Genomic DNA, 21,936 nt, shown 5'->3' on the forward strand with positions numbered 1-21,936 from the left:
CTTGTACTAACGAGTCTCCATACAGCACTCTATCCTTCATTTTGTTCATGTTCACATTCATACGTCTATTTTTCCTGTCATACCTTTTATTATTGGTTGGTTCATTCAGTCGACTTTTGTTCATGCACTCTAGCTGCTGTTTTGCCCTTTCTATCGCACCATTCAACAACGCGATCTCACCAATGCATCTGTCTCATCTTTTTTATTCTCTGAGAAACCATTAATACTATCATTCACACTTTCTACATTCACACTCTCATAATTCTCATTTACAACCTTGCCGTTTCTTGTCATATTGCTATTTTCTTCATTCTGAAGTTTGACAAAAATATCACACTCACGATCCGAAATACACTTCAATTCCTCATTCTCTCTACATTTTCTACACACATTCAATCCTTAATTATCTATCCACACTCCGACCGCACTCCGCAAAGCGTACATTTCACAGCTAGTACACTGACTCATTTCTTTTATACTACCGTTCTTTGATAAAGATGGCGAACCATCATTACTGACCGCCATTTTCCTTCATACAGGTGCCAAAATTATTTGCAACGTGTTTTATCAAATAATAAGTTATAACACACCAAAAACACACAAACAGACACATTAAAATACGCAAGGCAAACAAAACTACGCAATATTAAGTAATTTTATCAGCGATACTGAAAATAATACTTATCTTATCAGGAGCTTGCACGAACACTACACACTACGATATAACCTCGAACTCCTCAATAATGTATAATGTATGTATGACAATAATATATATAACAATAATGTATGTATAATGCACAGCATTATACATACCCATAAGGATATGTGCTTTGCATTATGGGATATTGAGGCGAATGATATGAAGTTATTAGCTTCTATATATGAGTTGCCTCTGAAAATACTTCAGACTCAAACTTTGTTTGTTTACACTTGGATAAAGGATTAAACCAAGTATCTAATTTCTTGGTATCTTTAATTTATAGTATAACCAAATAGAAAAACTTCCAATCCTTGAATAATGTCATTTCAAACCCATTCCAATCCTAAAGTTGTGAAATTGCATTCAGCATTACATAATCACTGTACTCGCCCTCATTTATCCCAGGGGTGGCCCCACACATGCATGATTGCATCTCCCCTAATATCTCTAGTTAATCTGGTTTTGTACTTCCAAACTCTTACTAAACAACACTTTGCTCAAATGTTAATCCATTAGACATATATCCATTGTTTCTTTCTCCAGTCACTCCATCTCTTATTTTCTCCTGAGAAGAACATCGTGTAAGCACGTTATTTCACTTCTTACTGTCACCTCATCATCCTAATTCTTTCAGCCACTTCTTTCGTGTTCTTCTTCATATTTCATGCACCACTGTTTTCTACTTTCAGATTCTCCAGAACACTCTCTCTATCTTTCCTTATATCTTTAATATTTGTCATTTCATTTTCCTGCTTTCCACATTATTCACATTTCTTGTACTAAGGTATAAAACATTTATGACACACTCACTTTCATACAGTAACCCATTTACTCTTGGCAATGAATACAAAAAGCACACACACACACTACATTGTACAAAATCCCTCATTCCAAACTCAGTGAACTCAGAAACCTTGGTCACCATTTTTCTTGTATTCATTAGTGCCATGAAAAAATGCTTTCTAAACAGTATCCCATATTAAGCTTCACAAACACATGCACTTAAGTTTACAGTCTAAATTAAGTAATATAAAACCAAAATAATTGCTAATATTCACTAACAGAAAAGACTATCTGTAGGTCATGTGCAATGGCGCTATACTAGTATCCTGAATTGATTTGTATGTGTGTGTACACGCACACATGCACATGCAATCTTTAGTGAAGATAGCAGAATTACAAAGGATTGCATTTCTACCTTAAGTATAATTTTAAGATATGCTTTATTCACAATTTGTATTACCTGTTTCTGATTTATTGTTTAGTTGTAATGCACATTAATGATTATTAGTCTGACTCACTTAACTACAGACTCTAAGTCAATGAGTTCAAAAAATAGGGGAGCTCCCAAACACAATGGGTTTGTTATTATATTGTATTGACTAGAAAATAGAAAAGCCTCCTGAACAAATTTCAGAAGTAATAGATTGTCTAAATATTATAATTTGTGAAAAATACTCCACATCCCCGGGTCTGATTTACAAATGCAGGGCAGCAGTCAATGAAATAATAATCTCCCTCTTTGATAACCTTGATTAAAAAAGGGTATTCTTATTTGTTATGAATAAGATAGTGTGATTCTAGTAGTGATTCATCCTGAAATTAAATGTATTATATTTTAGAAACAAGGGGTAGAAAAAAGTTAAAGCAAAACTTTTGGAATTAAATTACAGTTATTTCAAATCAGAGATGAACCAGAAAAAAACTAATAAATTAATTAACACCTACCTATAGGATTTGTGATTAATTTCTTATATTCATGTCTTTGGTGATAAATTTTTATAATGCTTGTGCATTTCTTGTGATAAAGTGATTGTATCATTTTTTATGCATTTTTTTACCAGTTTAAAAACTTTTTTTTAAACAGATAAGAGGCATACTTGTCTTCTGGATGTAATTTATGTAGAATTACTAGATATGGACCTATATTCAGCATCTCGTTGCTCTAAAATATTATCAGGCTTTGATATTAAGAACATAGATCCAGAATTAGAACTGCTATTTCCATCATTTTCTATAAAAAAGCAGGTATGTACATAATGATATAAAGAAGAAAATTTGAGAAATTCCAGATGTTTTATATTTCTATTCTGATATCTTTAGTTACACTGATTCCATGATGTTGTGCCGAAATCATTATGAATAATTATGGAAACATAATAAAATTAGTTTAATCCTTTATCCAAGTGTGAGCAAACAAAGTTTGCGCCTGAAAGTATCTTCAGGACTGGGGTAAGGTGGTACTACCCCAGTCCTGAAGATACTTTCAGGCGCAAACTTTGTTTGCTCACACTTGGATAAAGGATTAAACTAATTTTATTATACTCTAACCAAGTGAAAAATAAACTTTCAAAATTATGGAAACACACTATCATTTTCAAGAATTAAGTTGAAAGTTTATTTTTCACTTGGTTAGACTATAATAAATTTAGTTTAATCCTTTATCCAAGTGTGAGCAAACAAAGTTTGCACCTGAAAATATCTTCAGGACTGAGGTAAGGTAGTACAACACTGGGCATCTCAGAGCAAAGGTGGACCAAGCTAACATCACTCCTACTCAGTATCTCCCATAATGCAAAACACATCTCCTTGTAGATATGTATAATGCTATGCATTAAGGGAGGGCCACTACCCAGACCGGTTTTGACCTTGGTATCTCCACTTCTGGGCCTGCCTTCCACTGACGAGACCTCAATAAACATCGAATTAAGGGAGGGCCACTACCCAGTCTGGGTAGTGGCCCTCCCTTAATGCATAACATTAGACATATCTGCAAGGAGATGAGCTGTTTGGATTTCTCGATCTGTGGGTCCACTTTTTCCTCCAATATTTTTATGTATTGGTCACTTTTCATCATACTATCAACAGGCACAAGTGATCCTGGACCGTCATGTGTAAAACAATCCCAGAACATCTTTTCATTTGGGTATTTAGGCATTGTTGAAGGTTGGTGGAAGAAGTCTTCTCAGCTGCTGATTTTCCAAAATAGGGTAATTGCTCTCCTTGGACAAAAAAATGGCTCTCATCTGAGAATATGACCTCCTTCCACTTCTCAATAGTCGAATCTTGCAATCTGTACACTTTTTCCTACTGGAGCCTCTTTTCTGCATGGCCTTTGTCAGTAGTTGTTTCTTTTTGATCAGTGGACAGTTCCTCCTGCGTCCAGCAATCTTCGACTGACTGTCATGTCAGAAACATTAATCCTGCTAGCTGCCAAGTCTTTATTTAAGTCTACAGCAGATAATCTTTGATTTAATTTACTTTTCCTAACTAGTAAATGATCTTGAGTAAGTGTAGTTTTCCTTTTTAGCCTGCATTTTCCTTTTCTGTCAGGAGAAAAGATACCTATCTCCCTAAACCTCTTTAAAATTGCATTAACAGTATCCAAACCAACACCAAGCTTATTGGCAATTTGTCTTTGAGTCATGGATGTGTGCTGAGAAAGAGTACATATTTTTGAACACTTTCTTGGAGATATATCCATTTTATAACTACACAGAATGAATTAAACACTGCAAATGTCAACTTGTTTACACTATTAAATATGTACAACACTATTAATAAACATTGTAGAGATAGTTAAAACATGCAGCAATCAACCAAAATAGTAAACTAAAACCAAAACTGAAAATAGTAAACAAAAACTCAAAGAAAACCAAAACCTTGACGAAAATTCGGCTTTTTCGGATTAATCTGTGTGCTACTGTATTTTAGTCTATCATACCAAAATACCTGTCATATATCTTTTGAACATAGTTTCTGAATGCACACACAGAACATCTACCAGTAGTCCAGTCCATCCCTATCATATGCAACAAGAAGAAACCTCCATCTGCCATAAATTCCAAAAGTTCACCTATTTTTGTGCTGAAGATCTTCTTTCTTGGTATGTTTCTATCATCTCCTCTCCTTCAACTATTCTTCAAACTTTGAAGATCACATTCTGTCAATCTGTTCTCGTATGCATCCTGGAAGCTGACTTCCAGGAATGGCCTGTGAAATCAGGATTAATATTGTTCATTGATGTTATGGTAATCAAAAACACAATATAGGAGTATTTCATTAGAAAGCTACAGTAAGTCCACCAGTGCTGACTTCATTATAAGTCACATCTGATCATTTATATTCCCTTCTGGCTCTTTATGATAAGAAGTAGAACTGTATGTCTTATTGTAAAAGCTAATCCTTAAGTATAATATACAAAGAGAACGTTAAGTTATAAAATAGTACTGGCCACTTTTTTCCATTCTGTACTTTATTATTATCACTTAGAAATCAAAATCAAAATGTTCTGGCATTGATTTTTGATGTCATAAAAATGCAGTAATATTGACTGGGGACACCCTGGCATTGTAAAAAAACCATCGATGGTGTCAGAAACTGAGACTGGATCTGTGGAGGTCAGGCTGAGAAGAGAATGTTGCATTTGTATAATTGGAAATCATCTTTGAGTGCAGTAGTCATACTGTTTTGGAGTTAGGAAATGCTTTACAATTAACATTATAAAGAAAATAATTTTTGCAATTGCTCTCTTACATGGCTAATTTCTTTTCCGAAGAAATGGAGCATGACCTACTGCAAATTGTGCAAAATTACTTTGACTGGTTGAAGCTGTCACCACTGTTGACATTGACAAAAAGAATGTTGCTATCAATATTTCTCATCATTATGATAGTGCAATTGTCATATGTTGGCACATGAATATTGAATATCTAGCTGCATACTAGCAGGCAGGCAGGCAGATAGATAGGCCAGGGATCATCTAGGTCAGCTCTTCCCAAACTCTACATAATATGTATCTGTATACTTATTGAAGTATCCTCTACATATGACCTGAAATTATTTCACCATTGAGGAACTGTACCTATCATAGATACTTTATTGAATATTTTCAGTGTCTGCATTTCCTGTAAAGAGAAAGGAAAATATTTCTGAAATATTTGTCATATGTTTTTTTTTTTTTTTTTTTTTATTTCTTAGAATGTATTGGGCACCTATAACAAAAACCAAATTGCAACTTTTTACTAATTATATGAAGAGCCAAAGGCTTCAATTCAGCAACATGAAATTTTTTAAGTAAAGGGATGTTACATCTCATATTGTTTCATAGCTGAATAAGAAACTCACAGAGTTTCATGTTGAATATAGAAACTATATAAAGTTCGGCGAGTCCAAGCGTAAGCAAATACCTGGATAGTGCAACACTACATAATCCATATGGTAGTGCAACACCAAGGCAACTCATAGTAAGGGTGGAGCAAGCTCCGATCACTTTTCTTGGTATTTACCCATAATGTGAAACCCAGCTCCTAGAAGCTGTATTATTGTTCTACGTTATGAGAGGTCACTATCCAGACCGTTTCAACCTTTATTGAGGTCTCATCAGTGAGTAGGTAGACCTGTATAATACCAAGTTTGCAGCAAATAGAACTTAAATACCCTATTATAAGAATTGCCAAGAAGGTGTCCTAATAAATTACTAATTATATGAAGAGCCAAAGGCTTCAATTCGGTGTCGTGAAATTATTTAAGTAAAGGGATATTACATCCTATATTGTTTCATAGCCGAATAAGAAACTCACAGAGTTTCGTTCTGTTTGCTGCAAACTTGGTATTATGCAGGTCTACCTATTCAATGATGAGACCTCAATAAAATTTGAAACCGGTCTGGGTCGTGACGTTCTCTCATAATGTAGAACAATAATACAGCCCCTAGGAGCTGGGTTTCACATTATGGGTAAATACCAAGAAAAGTGATTGGAGCTTGCTCCACCCTTACTATGAGTTGCCTTGGTGTTGCATTACCATATGGATTATGTAGTGTTGCACTATCCAGGTATTTGCTTACGCTTGGACTCTCCGAACTTTATATAGTTTCTATATTCAACATGAAACTCTGTGAGTTTCTTATTTGGCTATGAAACAATATGGGATGTAATATCCCTTTACTTAAATAATTGCAACTTTTTTTATGCAGCCTGTATGGTGACAGTTAACAGTTGACAGACAATTGTTGCTAATACTAATATTAACTTATATTAACTAATAACATTAAATTAAATATTTTAATTATATTAATTATTAATCTAATTATATATATTTTTATAATATAAATGTGGGTGCATGTAATTGAAAAAATTGAATGACTATAGCCGAGCAAATCTGTTGCTTCAATGAAACAAAACAAAAATATATATATATATATATATATTTATTTTTATTTATTTTTTTATTTTTTTATTTTTTAAATTGAATGACTAGAAACTGAGAAAAACGAAAACAAAGTTCATTAGCACAACTAGTTTCAGCTTGTATCAGCCTTCTTCAGGTGCACATTAAAAAGAAATAACCAGTAAAACATAGAGGAAATAATTGTAAACATCACAGAAAGTTAATGTATATGTTACGGTTAAAGTGATAAATCCGGTTATTATTAATAATTACAGGTTAAAGTGAATAATTAGAATTATTCACTTTAACGAGTTAAAGTGAATAATTCCTAGAGGAGCCTGGCAAATGTAAAAAAACATGTTTATAGGTTTTATATATAGGTTTTCATTCTCAATAGAAATTATAACAGCTTAGGTTAGGTTAGTTTATAATGAAAAAAGTAAGGAAAGTTCTTCTTTTGCACTCAATGAAATCAGAAATCATTATAACCTAACCTAAACTAACTTAATCTTTATTGGTTAGGTTAGGTTATAATGAAAAAAGTAAGGAAAGTACTTCTTTTGCACTCAATGAAATCAGAAATCATTATAAACTAACCTAACCTAAACTAATCTGGATGTCGCATGTCGAACCAGAGTGTAGATGTAGTTTGTCATGGGCCCATTAATGGGGATGAAAGATAAATGTTTTGGGCTGAGCTTAATGATTGCAGGCAGATAAATGGGGATAACAAATAAAAGTTGTTGTTGTTGGAAGATGAATGGGGATAATAGATAAATCAGAGAGGAACTGATCAGTGTTTTTCTCCATTGATGAGGAAAGAGGTACGGCAACGACGTTTATCTATAATCCCCATTCATATGCCCACAACAACTTTTATTTGTTATCCCCATTTATCTGCCCGCAATCAATAAGCTTAGCCCCAACAACATTTATTTTTCATACCCATTAATATGCCCACAACAAACTATGACTACACTCTAGTTCGACATGCGACATCCAGGTTAGTTTATAATGATTTCTGATTTCATTAAGTGTAAAAGACGTACTTTTCTTACTTTTTTTTCATTATAAACTAACCTAACCAATAAAGCTTAGGTTAGGTTAGTTTATGATTTCTGATTTCATTAAGTGCAAAAGAAGTACTTTCCTTACTTTTCATTATAAATTTATAATAAAAAGTTAATTTATAATTTTCATTATAAATTAACCTAACCTAACCTGTTATAATTTCTATTGAGAATGAAAACCTATATATAAAGCCTATAAACATGTTTTTATTACATTTACCAGACTCCTCTAGTAATTATTCACTTTAACTGATAATTATTAATAATAACCGGTTTTATCACTTTAACCATAGCATATATATATTCAGTGTTGAAACATTGAAGTCTGCGCATTCAAACTGTTCTCTCGTTGGCATCATTGTTGGGCGTATGCATATACGTATAGCATCTCGCGAATGCCAGTATTTGATCATAGCACAATGAGTCTGAAAGGTTGTAACTCAGGTTGTTATTGAGATGTAGGGGATTGAGAATGATTTCTTTTGATCCTTATTAGCTTTCTTTGTAATTCATCGTGGCAAAGGAAAATGTTATTCGACTTGTCCCATGGGACTGTATGGCTAAGGTTTTCTTCAATAGAATCAGCCAAGAACAGAACATGACTAGACAAAGCACTGGCTCGCATTCTCCTGTAACTGATGTCTCTCTTATGTTCTTCAATGTAACTCGATCGATTTTTCTGTTTGGCCAAAGTATGGTATATCACAGTTGCATCAAATCTGGTAAACACATGGATATTTACGGTTGTGATGTCTAGGATTTGGATGGCTCACTGAGGAGCGGATTTTCAGAGGAGGAGTAAATAAAGTTCTTATGTTGTATTTCCTAAGAACCTTGGCCAATTTGGCTGAGACAGAGCTTATGTATGGTATAGAAATATTACCTTTCACTCTATTGGTCTCTTCTTTATGACTAGCAGGTGGATTTAATAGGAATTTGTCAATTGTTTTTTGTTGAAAAGTAGACCTGAGAAAATTGAGTTCTTTATTAAGTTCTATCTCATCATCAAGAAGAGTGTGATCACGATGCCTAGTGTAGAAATGATTCCAAACTTTTGAGGAGGATAATGATATATATATATATATATATATATATGAAAGCATGTAACCAGATTCACAAATCACAAAAGTTTGCTCACGTTTCCATATTTGGAGCATATTATTACTATGCTGTAGAGATCCTCTGAAAATAGAAGTTATTAGTAATTTATGGACCACTTCCAATGCTTCATTTTTCCAATTCAGATGTACCAACTTAGAAAAAAAATCGTGCTGATAGTGTTATCATCTATAGCCGAGGCCGAGAACTTTTCAGACCACCCTCATAAGTATACAATTTAATTCTGTTTAATTGCAAGCATGCATAAACATTACCCTAATTGTTTTTTTTTTTTTTTTAACTTGGATGAAGAATGGAATCCCTGCTTGTATGCAATTGCAAGGCAGCCAAGTAAAAAAAAAAAATTAGGGTACTGAAGTGTGTATGCATGCCTGCAATTAAACAGAATTAAATCGTTTACTTATGAGGGTGGCTTGAAAAGTTCTCAACCTTGGCTATAGAGGGTAACATTATCGGCATGATTTTTTTTCTAAGTTGGTACATCTGTCATAAACATCCACATGCAATTGCAAGTCATTTTATCATTTTATACAGCTGTCTGAAGCAAAAGTGGTGTCTGTATGCCTTGAAGTGAATAAAATTGAGTATCGTGCAGTTATAAAATTCTTTGTAAAAGAAGGTTTAATGGCAAAAGAAATTCATTTGGAGTTGATAAAAGTTTATAGGCACTCTTCTCCTTCATTTTCGACAATTAAGAAATGGGCTGCTGAGTTTAAACACGACTGTACCAATCTTGAAGATGATCCATGTGAAGGATGTCCAAAAAGTGTAACAACACCAGAAGTCATTGATCAAGTGCACGATATGGTATTGAATGACTGACGAGTCAAAGTGCATGAAATTGCTGAGACTACAGGCATTTCAAAAGAATGTGTAGGATATATTTTGCATGAAGAATTGCAAATAAAAAAGCTTTGCCCAACATGGGTGCTGTGCTTCCTCACAGCAGATCAAAAATGCACTCACATGAAAATCTCTGAACAGTGCTTGGATAATTTTAACAAGAATGAAACTGATTTTGTGTGTCGATTTATTACTATATAAGAGACTTGGATTCACCATTACACACCAGAATCCAAACAGCAGTCAAAACAGAGCGCAGAAGCCATTTTTTAAGCACCAAAGAAGACAAAACTAAATAAACACACGTAAAACCACAGTAATACGGTTTTTTAATACGTAAATATTTCAACCTAAGTGTCTTACGACATCATCAATACAGTTGAGAACAATACCAGGAATAACATACAGATAGGGCAGCATTCAAAAAAAAAAAAAAAAAAAAAAAACATTAGATTATTTAGATTAAATTAAGATTGAATTATTTTACCCAATTTTGTATGACAATTTCCCATACTTTAGGAATGGCAAGAACATCATTGCAGTTTAGATTGGATCTGTGAAGTACGGCTTCATCACTTTCTTTATATAAACATTCATGTGTGTATGAAGATCTGTGTAGAAGTTTGTCATTTCCCAGTGGATCTCATGGTTTGGGTTTTAAACTCGGTGTTGGGAGATGACAGATTTCTGCGGCTTGATGAGACGGATATGATCTTGATGTTCAGAGATGCGTTTAAGAACAGATCTGCCTGTCTGCCCATAGTACGACAGTTTACAGGAGCATGGTACCTCGTACACACCGGGTAGTAACAGAGGTGGGAGTTTGTCTTTTGGCAAAGGTAACAAGTTGTAGATCTGGTTGATGGGTTTGTAGGTCGCAGCAAGATTGTATTTTATCATAATTTTTGAAAGTCACTCTAAGATGCCTTTGACATAGGGTATGGGAATCTTATGGGCGTGTTCTTGTCTAGGTTGATGTGTGGGGGAAGTGGCTGATGATTTTTTGAGTAGTTTTAGGATTGTATCCATTTAGATTGGCTGTGTTTTTGATTATTTCCAATTCTCGTTTTAGAGATTCCTCAGAGAAGCAAAATCTGTGTGCTCTGGTTACCAGTGATTTGATGATGCCAAATTTTTGAGAAAGATGATGAGCAGAAGAATTGTAGATGTAGCGACCTGGAAAGGTTAGCTTTCAATAGACAGAAATGGAGATGGAACTGTCTTCTTTTCTTTGGATGTGTAAATCCAGGAAAGAGATACCTGTGGAGATTCTTTTTCTAACATAAATTTGATGTGGGGGTGAAGAAGGCTTATTTTATCTAGAAATAGATGTAGCTCTTGTTCATAATGACTCCAGACTGCAAAGACGTCATCGACATAACGTAGCCTGATTTTTCGTTTGGGTTGAAACTCGAAAATTTTTTCCTCAAGATCTTCTATAAACAGGTCTGCCAAGTTAGGTGATAAGGGGAACCCCATAGCTGTTCCCTCTTCTTGCTTGTAGATTTTTTCTTTCCAAGTGAAGTTACCGGAAGTAATTGTAATTTTTGAATAGTTCAACAACATCAGATGGAAATTTTTGGGTTAGCAGGTCCACTGTTTCCTTATGGGGGATATTAGTGAAGAGGCAGACAATGTCGAAGCTAATTAACATATCAGTTTCCAACAGTTGAGTGTCTTTTATTTTATCGTGAAACTGTGGAATTTTTAATTGATGAGGCTGTGTGGCCAATGTGGGGACAGAGAAGGTTAGATAAGAATTTTGCTAACTTGTAAGTCGGGCTGCTAATAGAATCAACGATAGGTTTGAGTGGGGCGTTGTTCTTGTGAAGTTTGGGTAAACCGTATATTCTAGGAGGTCTAGTGTGGTATGTCTTGAGTTTTTTTTCCAGTTTCTTCATTTAAAGAAGTTGTTTCATCAAGTAGCTTGTTCAGTTTCTTGAGCTGTCTTTTTCTGGGATCATAATTTTTCTGGGATCATAAATGGATGAATAACATCCATTAAGCTTGAGCTGCAAAAAAAGAAACAACTATGGAAGGAATTTAAGGAGAAAGGTGACTGGCAGGCACATGAACGGTATAAAGCACATGCCAGAAGGGTAACGAGTGTGGTAAGAAAAGCAAAAAAGGATTATGAAAGAACATTGGCCATCCAGGCTAAAGAGAATCCCAAACAGTTTTTTCGATATGTTGCAAGTAAAAGAAAAAATGTATATGGCAGAATGATTTTAAAGAATGCTGATGGTAGGGAGGTAACCGAATCAGTTGATATAGTTGAATTACTGAGTGAGCACTTTGCAAGAATATATCATCCAGGTGGGGACATTGCAGAAATGAATGAACCAATACATTATACGGGAATTCGGGTGAATGAAGTGGAGGTGAGTAGTCTATTGCAAAACCTCAATGTCAATACATCTGTGGGATTGGATGGTATACCAGCTCATGTAGTATGTGAAGCGGCAAAAGAATTGTCAATATCCATGACCATTTTGTTTAATTTGAGTCTCGGGTCTGGGTTAGTCCCGAGGGGGTGGAAAGAGGGTAAAATAGTTCCACTGCATAAAGGAGGTTCCAAGACTGCTGTTGTAAATTACCGACCGATTAGCATATCAGGAATCATTGTCAAAGTCATTGAGAAATTAGTCAAGAGAAGAATACAGGATTGGATAGATGAAAATGGGATATTGTATGGGGGACAACATGGTTTTGTTTAGGGTAGATCATGCCTCAGTAACTTGCTCACGTTTTAAAACACAGTGACGGTTGAACTGGATAAGTGTAATGGGTTTACAGTGATTCTACTGGACCTTGCCAACACCTTTGACAGGATACCACATGGAACTCTAATCAGTAAACTGGAGCAGATGGGGATGGATATAGGATTGGTGAGATGGATAGGAGGGTGGTTGATGGAGAGATACCAGAGAGTGGTTTATTCAGGAGTTGAGTCCAAAAGACGGCTTGTGACTAGTGGTGTGCTGCAGGGTTCTGTTCTTGGACCACTACTTTTCAATTTGTTCATTAACGATTTAGGAAAGGATCTGAGAGGAACTTCATTTGTTTGCTGATGATGCAAAGTTGGGTAGAGCAATTGTGAGTGCACGGATGTGAAAATTTTGCAAGATGATTTGGATAGTTTGGAGTACTGGGCTAAGGAAAATGGATGTCAGTTTAATGTGGTAAAATGTAAGGTTAAAAGATTAGCAGCAGTATATCACATTGGTGGAACCATACTCCGGGAGATTGATGAAGCCAGGGATTTGGGAGTGTTGGTGGATAGGGAGTTGAAATTTACGGGGCACATCGCAAAAGTGGCTAAATCAGCTCATCAAATCACTTGGCTTCTGTAAAATACTTTAACAAGCAGAGACAAACAAGTTATTGTTCCTCTGTATCGAGCCTTGATAAGACCCCATCTAGACTACTGTGCCCAGTTATGGGCACCAGGATTTCTTCTTGATGGGGAGGAGGTTGAGAGGATCCAGAGACAAGTGATCAAGATGATAGCAGGTCTGTGGAATGAACCTTATGAGAACAGGTTGAAGATTTGTGGGTTGCAAAAATTGGTTGATAGGCGGAAAAGGGGTGATATGATTGAGACATTGAAATTACTGAATCATTACATCCAGAAGATATTTTTGAGAATAGGACTCGTGGTGGGAGGGCCATACATGGAAGCTGGGCAAGAATGTGGTTAGCAGGGGTGTTAGAGCTAGATTTTTTACTTGGAGAGTGGTGAATAAGTGGAATAAGCTGCCAGAGTCTGTTGTGGGTGGTATGACCGTGAATGAGTTCAAGGCAAGGTATGATAGATACTGTGTGAATGTCGAATAGTTTTTCTTGACATAATGTTAGGGCCTCCCTCGATGAGTCTATCGACTCCTTGGAATTGCCTGAAATAATAATAATAATAATAATAATAATAATAATAACAAAGTTTTGTATAAGTATTTTGATCTCGGAGTAGTAAATTCATTTTCTGGTCATATGACTGAGTATCAAGAACAGCAGTGGTATTTCCCTTGAGGGCTCTGGTGATGATTATGTTTTTATTATGTTTTAAGGTGGTAAGAGCTTTCAATTCTAATGGTGGAATATTTAAGTCCGATGGTTTGGAATCAAAAATTATTTTCGCTGTTTCAAAATGAAGTTTGTTGGCTTCATTACTGGAGAGGTGGCCGATGTTTCTTTCGATGTTGTGTATAAATTCTAGATATTGAAAGCATTTTGGAGGAATGGCAAATATATGAAATCTTGCTAGAACAACACTTAATTCATCTTCTGTTAGAGGACAGTTAGACAAGTTAACCACCCATTTTTCAGATGTAATTTGTTGGTATTTTTCTTAGATCGCTTTGACAAATTGAGTTCCACACATTGGCCACTCAGCCTCATCAGTTAAAAATTCCACAGAGTTTCACGCTAAAATAAAAGACACTCAACTGTTGGAAACTGACATGGTAATTAGCTTCAACATTGTCTCCCTCTTCACTAATATCCCCCATAAGGAAACAGTGGACCTATTAACTCAAATATTTCCGTCTGATATTGTTGAACTATTCAAATTTACAATTACTTCTGGTTACTTCAGCTGGAAAGAAAAAATCTACAAGCAAGAGGAGGAAACAGCTATGGGGTCCCCGTTATCACCTAACTTGGCAGACCTGTTTATAGAAGATCTTGAGGAAAAAATTTTTGAGTTTCAACAAACCAAAAATCTGGCTATGTTATGTTGATGATGTCTTTGTAGTGTGTGGTCATTCTGAACAAGTGCTACATCTGTTTCTGGATAAAATAAATCTTCACCCCCGCATTAAATTTAAGTTAGAAAAAGAATCTCCACAGGGTATCTCTTTTCTGGATTTACACTTCCAAAGAAAAGAAGACAATTCCATCTCAACTTCTGTCTATCGAAAGCCAACCTTTTCAGGTCACTACATCCACAACTCTTCTGCTCATCATCCTTCTCAAAAATTTGGCATCATCAAATCACTGGTAATCAGAGCACACAAATTTTGCTCCTCTGAAGAATCTCTAAAAAAAGAATTTGAAATAATCAAAAACACAGCCATTCTAAATGGATACAAACCTAAAACTATTCAAAAAAATCATCAGCCACTTCCCCACACATCAACCTAGAAAGAATTAGCCCATAGGATTCCCATACCTTATATCAAAGGCATCTCAGAGCGACTTTCAAAAATTATGAAAAAATACAATCTGGCTGCGACCTACAAACCCATCAACCAGATCTACAACTTGTTACCTTCGCCCAAAGACAAACTCCCACCTCTGTTACTACCTGGCGTGTACGAGGTACCATGCTCCTGTAAACTGTCATACTATGGGCAGACAGGCAGATCTGTTCTTAAAGGCATCTCTGAACATGAAGATTACATCCGTCTCATCAAGCCGCAGAAATCCGGCCTCTCCCAACATGGAGTTGAAAACCCAAACCATAGGATCCACTGGGAAAAGACCAAACTTCTACACAGAACTTGATACAAACATCAATATTTATATGTAGAAAGTATTTTTCCTTGGGTATAATAAATGTTAAAGATACCAAGCTATTTTAAACATGGTTTTACTCCATTTCCCAAGTAAGCAAACAGACAAACAAGTCAAGTTTGGGCATGCAAGTGTTGCAAGTCTAGCTGACCCTGCACGTAGTGCAAGACCAATGCAGCTCATGGTAAAAGTAGTATAAGCTCTGATCACTAATCTTAATATTTAACCTTAATGCAAAGCACATATCCTGGAGGAGATGTATGATGCTTTGTATTAAAGGCAAGGGTCCAATACCCAGACCGGTTTTGACCTTTATCGAGGTCTCATCAGTGGGAGCCAGGCTAGAAATACGAAGATTTTAGTAATACAGAGCTTATTAGTATTTTACCAGAACAAGTTACCATAAGGTGTTTTAACCTTATTAAATAAAATAAAATACTTTTATTTTATTTTATTTTTATTTTTTTTTTTTTTTTACTTATTTTTACATATTTTTTTACATATTTTTTATTTAATTTACTTTTATTTTATTTAAAATAAAATAAAATTGAATTAAATAAAATACTTTCTACATTTATATCTCCTCCTGAGATTTTTATTTAATAAGGTTAAAACACCTTATGGTAACTTGTTCTGGTAAAATACTTAGAAGCTCTGTATTACTAAAATCTTAGTATTTTTAGCCTGGCTCCCACTGATGAGACCTCAATAAAGGTCAAAACCGGTCTGGGTAGTGGCCCCTTGCCTTTTATACAAAGCATCATACATCTCCTCCAGGAGATGTGCTTTGCATTATGGGTAAATATTAAGATTAGTGATCAGAGCTTATTCTACTTTTACCATGAGTTGCTTTGGTCTTGTACTACGTGCAGGGTCAGCTAGACTTGCAACACTTGCAGGTGCAAACTTGACTTGTTTGTCTGTTGGCTTACTTGGGAAATGGAGTAAAACCAAGTTTAAAATAGCTTGGTATCTTTAACATTTATTATACCCAAGGTAAAATACTTTCTACATTTATATCTCCTCCTGAGATTTTTATTTCATAAGGTTAAAACACCTTATGGTAACTTGTTCTGGTAAAATACTTAGCTCTGTATTACTAAACTCTTGGTATTTTAGCCTGGCTCCCACTGATGAGACCTCAATAATGGTCGAAACCAGTCTGGGTAGTGGCCCCTTGCCTTTAATACAAAGCACCATACATCTCCTCCAGGAGATGTGCTTTGCATTAAGGGTAAATATTAAGATTAGTGATCAGAGCTTATACTACTTTTACCATGAGTTGCCTTGGTCTTGCAACACTTGCAGGCGCAAACGTGACTTGTTTATCTGTTTACTTACTTGGGAAATGGAGTAAAACCAGGTTTAAAATAGCTTGGTATCTTTAATATGAATATTTATATAAAGAAAGTGCTGAAGCCCTACTTCACAGACCCAATCTAAACCACAATGATGTTCTTGCTATTCCTAAAGTATGGGAAATTGTCATACAAAATTGTGTAAAATAATTCAATTTTAATTTTAATTGAATTTAAATAACCTACTACTATGTATTAAAAAAAAACTATTTTTGTGGTTTTATGTGTGTGTATTTAGTCATGAATTCTCCACAGATGTCTTTATATAATCAAAGAAGACAAAGTCGGTTCCATCAGCAGGAAAGGTCATGCATCAGTGTTTTTGTTTATTATCTTGAAATGGGTAAAACAATAACCGGGGAATATTGTTCCGATCTTTTAAGACTAGATGAAAAAATTCATGAGAAAACACCTGGTTTGTAGATGAAAAAAAATCATCTTTCATCAGGACAATGCACCTGCCCACAAAAGTGTTTAGGCAATTGGAAAATTAAGGAATCTTCACTATGAATTGTTGGAACATCCACTCTATTCCCCAGATTTGGCTCCCTCTGACTTCTATCTCTTCTCAAAACTAAAACTGTTCCTTGCTGGTCAGTGTTTTTCTTCGAATCAGGACATGATTGTAGCTGTTGAGGAGTATTGTGCAGACCTTACTGAGAGCCACTGTAGGGATGGGATAATGTCTTGAGGGAGATTATGTTGAAAAATAAAAATAATTTTGAAATTATCAATTCGTTTTTTCATTGTTAGGCTGAGAACTTTTCAGAACACCCTCGTAAAGACCATAAATAAAGTTGAGATTGGGGCTGTGTCGAATGACTTTGGAACTTTCTTTAAAGATTATTGAATGTTTTAGTAATTTGGTGTAATTCCCAAGGATCATGTGGCTAATATCTGTGTTCTGCTAGACCTGATCTGTTGCTTTCTTTCTTGGAGGTAATGTAGGATTAATGTTCAGAAATGTGTATAGAAATAGATTGACCTGTTTGTTCAAAGTAGAATAACTGGCAGTTGCATGAGACTGAATACACTGCAGATTACAGTGAAAGTGGAATTGTATCTTTTAGAGATGATATCATCAAGACAATTGAATTATGTGAAATGATTTCTTCTTGTCTAGAACTGCCTGATTAATTTCTTGAGCCTATTGAAGTTCTGAATTTTCTGTTATTTCAGAAACATGTATAATGCTATGCATCTGTTTCAAGTAACATTACTTACACTTGATCTGAGAAGCTGCTACAGGAGAGAAATTTAAAGGGGAAGGGGTCATTAGTGCATGGGAAATACATAACAAAAAAATTGTTGGCAGCAATGCAGATTGTATACCTTGAGTAAAGAAGATAAAGCAATTTAGAGTCAAATGAATGAAAAAAGGAATAAAAGGGTAATCAATGAAGGAAAAGAGATTTTGGAAAGTGTATAAAGAGAGAAGTGGAGAATAGTCGCATGAGGAATATATGGCTCATTCTAGGAAAGCGACGTATTGTAAGGAGAGAAAAATTAGAATATGAGAGGAGACTGGTACTGTAATCTAAGGAAAATCCCGAGGGATTTTTTTGCTATGTGTCAAGTAGGAGGAAAAATGATAGTGGACAGATTCCTTGTTGGATGGAGATAATCATCAGGTGACCGGGTGATTCAAAGCAGATGACATAATTGAACTATTCAATGAACACTTTATTAGAGGGGTTCCATCCTGGTACTAGGCTTTATTTCCAATAGGATAATTCTTCTTATTATTATTATGAGCAACTCCAAGGAGTCTTAGACTCATCGAGGGAGGCCCTAAACGTCATGTCAAGGACTACCCAACATTTGCGCAGTATCTATCATACGTTGCTTTGAACTCATTCACAGTCATGGCAGCCACAAGAGAGACTGGCAACCTTTTCCATTCATTCAATACTCTCCAAGTGAAAAACCTAGTACTTACACCCTTGCTAACCACACTTTTGCTTAGTTTCCATGGATGGCCCCCTAGTTCTCCCATCACCAGACCTGTTCTGAAAAATTTCCTGTGAATTACTCTTGTAAAAACCCCTCAGTAATTTGAATGTCTCAATCATATCACCCCTTTTCTGCCTATCAACCAGTTTCTGTAACCCACAGATCTTCAACCTGTTTTCGTAAGGTTCATTCCATAGACCAGCTACCATCTTTCTCACTCACCTCTGGATCCTCTCTACCTCCTTCCCATCAAGAAGAAACCCCTGGTGCCCTGATCTGGGCACAGTATTCAAAATGGATTTTATCAAGGCTTGATAAAGAGTAACAATAATCTGCTTGTGTCTGCTCATCAAAGTGTTCTTCAGTAACGAAGTGATTTGATGAGTTGATTTAACCACTTTTGCTAGGTGCCCCCAAACTTCAACTCCCTATCCACCAACACATCCAAATCTCTGGCTTCGTCAATTTCCTGGAATACAGTTCCAATGTGGTATACTGCTGCTAATCTTTTCACCACAAAATGCATAATCTTACACTTTGCAAAGTTAAACTGACATCCATTCTCCTTTGCCCGGTCTGCTAATCTATCCAATTCATCCTGCACACTTTTGGCATCATCTGTATTCACTGTTGCTCTTCCCAACTTTGCATCATTGGCAAATAAATGAACAGTTACTCTCAGATCCTTTCCTATGTCGTCATCATCAAATTCCTGACATGACAGTTATTCAATTTAGTCAGGGAATCTTGCAAACTTGTAGCAGATTCATTTAGAAGTATAACATCATCTGTATAAAGCAAAGAGTTGACATTAACATCTCCAATTCTGATATCATGTTTAATACCACTTTCCTTCATAATTTGACCATATAGATAATAAATAACAGAGAGGATAATGTACATCCTTGTCTCACACCAGATTTTACATTAAACCATTCCTATACTTCAATTCTAACTGCTGACTTGCAACTCAAATATAGACTAAGTATTGCTTGATAAAATGCCCCATTGTCACCATATAACAGAATATACACTATATACATAGTGTATTGAATAGCTTCTCTCTTGGCACCTTGTTGTATGCCTTTTCCAGATTGACAAAACTTAAATACAGATCTTTGTTATATTCCCATGCTTTCTCAACTATTTGTTGTAAAGTGAAGATCTAATCCTGACAGCCTCTATTTGGACTGAATCCAGCTTGTTCTTCACCAAGCTTTTTCTTCCACAATTCTTCTCAACCGTTTCTCAAGTATACTGGCATAAATCTTGCCAGAAATACCTCTGTAATTCTCACATTCAGTTTTATTTCCCTTTTTATATATGGGTACTATTAGAGCTCTACTCCAATCATCAGGAATTCATCCCTCTGTCCAGGCCTTCTGAATTATGCAGTGCAGCTACTGTAAGACTTTCATACCTCCATACTTCAGCATTTCTGGTCGAATATCATCTACTCCTGCTACCTTTCCACATTTCAAACCTTTGAAGGGTTTTTTTACTTCAAGTATGGATATGTATTCCTGACTGCATGCCTGTTGGATGTTTATTACCACTGTGCTGTCATCACTGCTTGTTTCATTTAGAAGTTTTTCAAAGTAATTACTCCATACTTCAAGGATATCTTTTTCTCCCGTTTTCATGTCACCTTTATCATCTCTAACTCCTTTCACAGCACTCTTTCCTCCATTTATAAACTTCTTCAATAACCTCCAGAATATCTTACCACCTTCTTGATATTTATTTTCTATGCTCTTGCCAAAGTTCTTGCCATGACTTTTGTTTAGCTAGTTTTACATGGTATTTAGCTTTCTTACATTTGTATCTGTATTTTCTAAGAATACAAGCTGACTTATTGCCAGGAACTTTTGATATGCTTTCTTCTTTTCCTTCACTGCCTCTTTAACTTCCTGTGTCCACCATGGAGTTCTGATTTTTCTATCCTTGCAGACAACCCACATGCCTCTCTGGCTGAATCAATCGGGGTTTTCTTCAAGGTTTGCCACCGAATCTCCAAGGTTTGGTTCTTGTTCTCAAACGCTTTCATTTTTTCTTCAATAATCTTTCTCTATTTTAGTCTACAGTTCACATATGAGAGCTACTCAACTTTTATTTGCCTTAAAACCTTTTTACATGTCATTCTTTTCAATATGAAATTCAATTTTATCCTGCTAAAGACTAAATAGTGATCACTTCCAATTTCAAATTCTCTGTACACTCTGGTGTCCTGCACCAGGGAGAAAACATCACTATCGACAATAACATAGTCAAGGAGACTTTTCTTATTCCTTGCCTCTTCTCTCCATGTGAATTTGTGCACATTTTTCTGTTGGAACATGGTGATAGTAATAACCAGTCCATGTCCTGAGCTGATATCCAACAGGTATTTGCCATTATTATTAGCTTTGTTCTTTTCTCAAAATTTTCCCAAAATATTTTTGTAATTCTGACAATCACTTCCTACTCTGCTATTTAGATCCCCAACAAGGCCCAACTTTTCCTTTTTCATTGTGTCAGTAGCTTTCTCTAGATCCTCCAAAAATTCCTCCACTTCTACCTTTGTAGAGCCTTCTGTGGGACCATAGGCATAAATAAGTCTCATTGTCTAGTTCCCCATTCTGATATTTGCCCACATCACTCTACTTGAGACTGCCTACCATTCAACAAAATTAGCCTCATATTTAATGTCGAATACTATGGCTACGCCTTCTTTTCCTTGATTGTCATTGCCTGAATATAACATTTTTTATTTATTGCTCAGAAAGATCTCACCAGTTTTTGTGTTTTTTGTTTCAGTCTACCCCTATTATGTCGATCTGGTACTTATCTAATTCCTCAGCTAGCTCCATTTCTTTGCCATTCAGGCTTCTTATGTTGATAGTACCAATCTTTAACTCTGGTGCTGTTAAGTTGTGGTGTGCTTTCAGATTTGTTCCAGTAGCTGACTTTTTTGCCGTTCGCCCTGGTTTTCTGTCAAAAACTACGGGGGGGGGGGTCTTGTTTAACAGGGAAACTCCCCAGCTGCATGAAATTTTGTCATGTTGTACCATCATTTTGTATATTGGTTTAAGCCAATAAGAATCAGCTAAATCCCTAATTGCCAGCCCATCCTTGTTCATTCGGTATCAAGGTAGATGCCCAACAGGGTGCACCATGAGATGGTGAAGATTGGACATTAGGTCAGAAGCCCTGGTCAGTTCTCTGCATT

At 35.6% G+C, this 21,936-nt stretch overlaps 1 protein-coding gene across 1 annotated transcript in view; it reads left to right on the forward strand.

The window, feature by feature from the left end:
- Window positions 1-21,936, forward strand: part of Vps13D (vacuolar protein sorting 13D) — a 1,260,195-nt gene that overhangs the window by 554,101 nt on the left and 684,158 nt on the right. Inside the window, exon 39 of the mRNA XM_090393926.1 lies at window positions 2,568-2,728. Within this exon, the coding sequence (XP_090250052.1) occupies window positions 2,568-2,728 (161 nt within the window). The remainder of the gene's footprint in view (window positions 1-2,567; window positions 2,729-21,936) is intronic.

Source organism: Typopeltis vanoorti, chromosome 6 (genome assembly GCF_054136105.1).
Source record: "Typopeltis vanoorti isolate ZY-2024b chromosome 6, IOZ_Tvanoo_1.0, whole genome shotgun sequence".
Lineage (NCBI taxonomy): Eukaryota > Metazoa > Arthropoda > Arachnida > Uropygi > Thelyphonidae > Typopeltis > Typopeltis vanoorti.